The sequence below is a fragment of the Parasteatoda tepidariorum genome, chromosome 9, assembly GCF_043381705.1.
Source record: "Parasteatoda tepidariorum isolate YZ-2023 chromosome 9, CAS_Ptep_4.0, whole genome shotgun sequence".
Lineage (NCBI taxonomy): Eukaryota > Metazoa > Arthropoda > Arachnida > Araneae > Theridiidae > Parasteatoda > Parasteatoda tepidariorum.
In genome coordinates this window covers 15,784,683-15,791,916 of record NC_092212.1, presented here as the reverse complement: position 1 = coordinate 15,791,916, position 7,234 = coordinate 15,784,683, and the positions used below count along the sequence as shown (strand labels likewise).

General features: G+C 34.4%; 1 protein-coding gene across 1 annotated transcript; it reads right to left on the bottom strand.

Annotated features, from left to right (window-relative positions):
- Positions 1-242: 242 nt before the first annotated feature.
- On the bottom strand, positions 243-1,334 carry LOC122271603 (tigger transposable element-derived protein 4-like). Its single transcript, XM_043053480.1, has 2 exons — positions 637-1,334; positions 243-549 (listed from the first exon to the last, which is right to left on the bottom strand). Exons 1-2 carry the CDS (start codon positions 1,332-1,334, stop codon positions 243-245), a joined length of 1,005 nt encoding a protein of 334 aa, XP_042909414.1.
- Positions 1,335-7,234: the final 5,900 nt, after the last annotated feature.

Below are 7,234 nucleotides of genomic sequence, written 5' to 3'. Positions count from 1 at the left end.
TCCGCTGTGCAAAACAGTATTTTCTAGTGGTAGCGAAATTTAAGTTACTTTGAGTTAAGTATTTTTCATTATAAGTAATTTAGCACATCTAAATAGCAAAAATTATAAGTATGATATAAAATGCAACGTTTAAGCATCAAACTACTGATGCAGGAATTGTTGATTGCTATTAACCTTCCTTTCCAATATCATCAGCGCCTTGAATTCTTCCTCTGTTGTGCCTTCAATTGATGTAATGCCAATTATTGTCTAACTTTCTCTAAGGCTTTTAATGTTTCAGTCTTGCTGGGCGGAATTCCACCCGAATTCTCATCATCACTATCCTCGCTGGAACTGTGATGTTTTTCATCTAAAAATTCTGAAGGTAAATCTTTTACAGTCGCTTGCGAACAAATAGCGATGTCATTGTCAATATCGACAAATGCATTTTCGTCATTGACACTGCAACCTTTTTTACTAACAACTTGCAGCAAATTTTCTAAGGGCTCGGGGTCGACTTCTTCACGGAGGATATCTTCGGATTCTGCATTGGCTACAAATCCCGCGTGTCTGAAACAATTAAAAACAGTTTACGAAGAAACTGAGCTCCAACTTCTATGCAAATAATTGATCGCGTCTAAAACGGAAACTTCAAACTTTTCATTTTTATCCAATGCTTTTATAAGGTCCTTTACTAGCACTTTTTTGTTCTTTCTTTTTAAGTCCTGAATTATCCCTTGATCTAATGGCTGAAGAAGTGCAGTAACATTTGGAGGAAGGAAAACGATTTCAATAGCTTTTAAGCTTTCTGGCTGACTACGGACTGTGCAATTATCGACAATAAGGGCAACTTTTCTCTTTTGGAGCGAAAACAGGGAATCCAATTTACGGATATGCCGTTCCCAAATCGTTGTAGTCATCCATGCAGTTGAATTTGCTTCATATTCAACTGGCACAGATATAACGTTTTTAAAACAGCGTGACCTTTTGCTCTTGCCTATCACCAGTGGTTTAAGAGTTTCATATACATTCATATTCGCTCCCAGCAAAAGTGTTAGACGTTGCCTGCTGGCTTTTCCCGTGGTGCATTTTTCGCCCTTAAACGATAGAGTTTTATCAGGCAAAAGATGATAAAATATTCCCGTTTCATCTAGATTAAAAACATTAGAGGCATCAAACCTGGATAAAAAGTCCTTGAGAATACTATTCCTCCAATTTTCAATAGTATCACCATCAACAGCTACGGCTTCCTCACAAATCGTATTAAAAGAAAGACAATTTCTGTCTTTGAAATGCTCCAGCCAACCATTGCTGCAATGGAAATCTTCTATGTTCAACTCCTTAGCAATTTCCATCGCTTTTTCTTTAAGAATGACAGAAGAAATAGGTACATTTTGCGATCTTGCATGCTTTAATCATCGAACTAAAATCTCCTCGATCTCGTCAAACTTTGATTTCCTCATTCTTTTTCTATTGTCTTAGCAGTCTGCTTCTTCAATGGTTCGCTTTGTTGATAGAATATCACTTAAAGTAGTTCTCGGAATATTGTGTTCTTTAGCAAAAGCTGTTTTCGAAGAATTTGACTTTTCAAAAAGTGCAGTTAAGTCCTTTTTTTCTTTAAGAGATAACGAGGTAAGTTTTCGTTTTTCCGGCATTTTGAAACGTAATCAAATCACAATTTTGTAAGAAAAAAAATGGCACTTATAGCGAGGCTTACTCGCTATGAAATGAAGTCCCACTGAAGTACGTACAATAAAGAAAAACGTCTACACTCGACTGAGTCGGAGGAAGAAGTGAGAACTTTGAACGATTGGCATGCGAAATTCCCAGAATCCAAATCCCCTAAAAGGAAAGGAATGCTCACAGCTGTAGAGCGAACTTCGTGGATGATCAGAAATTCCCCGAGATACTTAAAGTGAAAGGGGCGGGTCTGAAAAGATAACAGAATCGTATACAAAAGTGCGAAAAAAGATAGGTTTGCCATTTTTGGGGGTGACGAGTTATCCGCAGTAGAAATATATTCGATGACGGGAAAAAGAGGATTATTTTACATTATTGTCTATGAGGCTTAGTCGGGATCATAGGAAAATGACGACTTAAGCGGAGTGACGACTTAATGAGGTTTTATTGTATAATAATTTACATGCCAACAGCATACCTGCCAACTTTTGATCCCTTCCATTACGATTTTTCCCAGTGGTAGTAAAATGGAATTAAAATTTCAATTGTAAGCAAAAAAATACGTTGTGTTTGAAGAAACATTAGCTGACAACCATGATAGTAACGCATATTAATATATAAGCTTAATTTTTGTAAGAATAGTGGTGATCAAAATCATTTAAAAATTAAATTTATAAAAGAAAAANTTTCATAATTTAACTGGTAATTTGAAATGTATTTTACGTTCATGTTTCAAAATAAAAAATATAGTGTAAAATTTATCTTAAGTAACGGTAGATAAAAATTTTTATTATTGAGAGTTTCTTTTAAAGATGTACAGCACGTCCAAGGAAAAAATACGAACTACCCGGAACAATTTTTGATCTAATAATAATCAGATATTCATGTTTGACATGGGGGTCATCGGTAATCGGCACTAAGTTTGATCGTAGCGCCACGGGGGTCACCGGTGACCGGCAAAGCCAAGATCATTAGAAGCACATAATTCTAGTCGATTTTTAATTTTTTTTATATTATTATCGTTACTAAAAGGGTTGGAAGAAATTAAAGCAATATAGAGCACATAAAAATAGATTTATTTATAAACACAGAGATGCCAACTTGCTCTTGACAGTGAATATTGATTTTCAAGTGGTAGTTTATCAATTGTGATTCTTGGTTTAATAAATTCAATTAAGTAGATTTTTATCCACCACTATTTCGAAACAATTCGTAGGCTCATATAATTCACCACTTAATTCAAAACATGTCCTCATTCCCAGACATGCCAACTTGCTCCGGACGGCAAATAAATATTTTCAAACGGTAGTTTATCAATTGTGATTCTTGGTTTAATAAATTCAATTTAGTAGATTTTTATCCACCACTATTTCTAATTATTTTGTAGGCTTATATACTTTACTACTTTGTAATAGTAATTTCATGCTATACCTTTCAAAAAGCAAGCAAAAATAGTCAAATATTTGCAAAATTTAGTTAGTAGTTATTTACCGTTTTTTTAATTATTTTGGCGAGTCCGGAGCAGTTGGCATCTCCGCATTCCTGATTGAAATGCTGTCCAAGACTCACCACCCTGCGGAAGAACCACAGAAGACTTCCGGCAGCTTCAGCGATGGTTTCTCTCTCCCTTCGCGGGCGTTCGACGCAAAATTGTTGACAGCAGTACTTCTGCGACGTCGATCACTGATCAATGTTTAAGGACAGAACATCGAGACGAAATAGTATGCAGATCCAGTCGACGCGAAAACAGTTGGCGCAGTTTTCGTTTCATTAATTCGCGCAGTATTACGTGTACAGTAGTCGAAAGTGGCATCTGTTTTCCACCTCCGTTCTTCCGAAAATGTCACCCTTCTCTGGCGATGCCAACTGTTCCGTCTTTTTGAATTGTTATAATAAAGTGGTAGCAAATTCTATAGTAAAATTCGTTGGAGAAGGACAGTTACGCCTTTTTTTTTAATAGAGTTACCAGTAGATTGTTGTATTAACGTTGCATTTCATATGTTACTTATAGTTTTTGATATTTAGTGGTGAAAAAATTACTTAAAAGGAGAAATACTAAACTGAAAGTAACTTGACTTTCGCTATCACTAGGAAATACTATTTTACGAAGCGGAGCAATTTGGCATCTCAGGAAGCGGTAGATAGCTCGCCTCACGTGTTTTAAAAACTTCTTAAAGTATTCGTAGTACATAAATAACAGTTTTTACGTACTTTTCATTTTCAACATAGTCAATGCAGAATAATAATGGCGAACGAGCTCCGCTCGTCAGCGCGCATTGGGGAAAAATTTCACTACGCGAGTAGTGCTCGTTACTAACCATTACGGTCAAAATCTTGTTCCCGAGCGGAACTCGTTTGCGCGCATTGTGAGGCACGATTCGATTGCGATCTGAACTCGTTCATAACCGTCAAAGGGTTAAATTGTTTTGCTTTAACAAATGAACGTGACGATTGCATCAACCTTACGGTATTAGCAACTAGGCCTAACCGGTGAAACTGTAATGGCAGTCATTTCCGTCTGGTAGAAGCATGTTTCGCAAGAAGGGGTCTGGCGAAACTAAACTCTAACTGTCGGCCGATAGGTTCCCTCAGGAATAACACTGGGATTACGGGACGCGTCATTTTGACGCATTTCAAATGTTATAAGGAAAATTACAAAACCTGTTTGCATTTTTATTTAATCTCTTGTAATGACTTTTATCTATTGATCGTGGTAAATATATATTGAAGTCTAGTTTCTTCAAAAGCGTTGAAATATTGAAATTCTCTTTGTGGTATGGCTATCTCTACGGATATGTGTCATTTTGACGCGATCGTAATTTAGACAATATTTTGAGTAAACATGCAAACATCACATCAATAATAAATAGGTATGTACTGACAATATTTCGATCCGTTATTCGATATCGTTATCTCAAATGAAACAAGCGATAAACAACTGTTGCCGATAAACAATAATGGAAAGAACAAACGCAGAATGTCAATTGAAGTCAGATTTTGAAGGTTTCAGTTGCTTAGTACGAGTATTTAAAAATAAAATACTAGAATATTTCATAAATATATATATGGAGCAGTTCAAAAAGAACGTACACAAAAACGGAGAAATTTTAACCCCCTCTTACCCCTTCGAACATTACCGTACATAAGGTCTTACTCCCCGCCCCTTAGAGTAGGTACATTTTATTAGTCTACCCCCCTTTTTCATAAAAATTAAAATAATTATGTTTTAAATAAGATTAAATATTTATTTAAAATAATTTATTTATTTAAATTATTTAAACAATAACACTCAACTTTATCTTTGAATCAATAAATAAACAATTTTATCTGATCAACATAATAAGTGCTTATAATGCACATACTTTGCATAATACCTTCCCCCCTCCCCATCGTACAAAACCGTACAAAATAGCAAATCCTTCGGGATGCACGTACTTTTTGAATGGCCCCTATCATATTTTCATTTTTTTTCTTATAGTTTATAAATACATTGCTCTTTAAGTGCAGAGTTGCAAACTGCTCCGGACACGCCAAAATAATTTTTGAAAAAACGGTAAATAACTAGCAAGTAAATTTTTCAATTAAAAAGTGGTGAATCGTATGAGCGTACAAATTGTTTAGAAATAGTGGGGGATAAAAATCGACTAAATTTAATTTATTAAACCAAGAATCACAATTGATAAACTACCACTTTAAAATATATATTTGCAGTCCGGAGCAAGTTGGCATCTCTGTAAGTGCTGTTATATGTATTCGTTCATGCGTCAAATTGACGCGTGTTTGTAGAAATAGGTATATGAGAAACGTGCGTAAACCTGTTGTTAATTAGTAACTTAGACACAAAGCACAGTGGAGTTCATTTTTTGTAAATCACTTTAAACTCATTTCAAGTCACCTCCCAGTTTTTCCACACCTTCATTTTACTTCTGTATCACCATGGCAAAGTGCCATTTCAAAGTGCCACCTCAATTTATTTTGGACTTCTCCTTTTTCGTATCCTGTTTTCCACGGCAGCATCCGGTATTTGATGATAAATAGGAAAATGGTCATTACATGGCCTCAGGTGCCCAGTTCTACCTGACAGGTCAGTTGTGTCGTGCTAAACCTTTTAAAAAACTAGCAAAATCTGTCTAATATTTGCAAATTTTGTTTGTAGCTTTTTATCGTTTGGCCAGACGGGCAAGGCATGTAAATCGTTTTTTAAAAACTGTTTTTTTTTAAGTAAATAAGCGAAAAGTGCAATATGAAAAATTATTGAATTGAAAAATAGTGGTGCCTTATTATTGAAAAAAAAATCATTTATCTTAAAAGAGAGAAAATTTCAATAGTTTGCATTATATAGTTTCTAAAAAAATTTGGTGATTTGTAACGAAAATTATTAAAAATAAATTTGATAGAAGTATCACGAACTGATATACCTCAAGGCTGCCATAGTCTAGAAGGACTTAGGAAAAAAAAAGATTGAGAAAACAAAATGCTTTAATTTCTACATGCAAAAAAGTACTTGGTAATTAAATTTTTGTTTTAAAACTGACCAACAAATATAAAATAAAATTTTTCTACGTCCTAGTGAACTATTGGAAAGAAAAAGATTGAGAAAACAAAATGCTTTAATTTCTACATGCAAAAAAGTACTTGGTAATTAAATTTTTGTTTTAAAACTGACCAACAAATATAAAATAAAATTTTTCTATGTCCTAGTGAACTATTAGGAAAAAAAAGGATTGAGAAAACAAAATGCTTTAATTTCTACATGTAAAAAATTACTTGGTAATTAAATTTTTGTTTTAAAACTGACCAACAAATATAAAATAAAATTTTTCGATGTCCTGGTAAACTATTAGCCACCACTTTCTGAATTTTTTCCAGACTGCCTCGCTCTTAATATACATATTTGCATGCTAACTACTGTGACATTAGGTCACAGCCTAATTTATAAATATCCTGTTTTTTTAATCAATAATACTAATTCTTTTGACTTAATTTATAATTTTGTAATACTTTTATGTATTTCATCATCTTTCTTTAGCCCCTTTAGCGGTAGCGCAATTTGGACATTCTCCCCCTAAAATTCCTTACCAGCTCCTTAAAGAGCCCCTTTTTCTTTCGAGAAGTTTCCACCCTTTTTTTTCTGAGAATTCCACTGGTCGTCGGCATCTTTCATCTCCGCGTGTTTGTTGTGTTTCTCAACCGTAACTTTTAATGCATAATCAATTTTTCGTCTCAACTCGTGATTTTTAGGTAATTTAACTTTAACTTGCACAACATGCACTACAACTTCAATTTTAAGTTTTTGTATCTTATAAAAAGGAAGAGCGCGAAAGAGGAAATAGCTTTCGATAATTTGATGTCATATAATTTGCTGCCCTCCGCTTAACGGAGTTTTTAACTTTTTTTTGCTCCCACCTCCCTAAGGTGGAGAAGCTTTTTTTCGAAGGATGGCGTCCTTGCGCCATCTTTATTTGATGTTGGGCTTTGTTCTCTGAAAATAACTCAAGTAGCTGTTAATAACCATGCTGTCCTTTTCATTGTCTCTGATGAATGCTTACTAATGAATTTTCCTGATAAATTGGAT

Coding starts and splice junctions, on each gene's coding strand:
- LOC122271603 (XM_043053480.1), bottom strand. CDS start 1,334: ATGGAAATTGCTAAGGAGTTGAACATAGAAGATTTCCATTGCAGCAAT. Junction 550..636: donor GCATTGGATAAAAATGAAAA/GTTTGAAGTTTC, acceptor TAATTGTTTCAG/ACACGCGGGATTTGTAGCCA.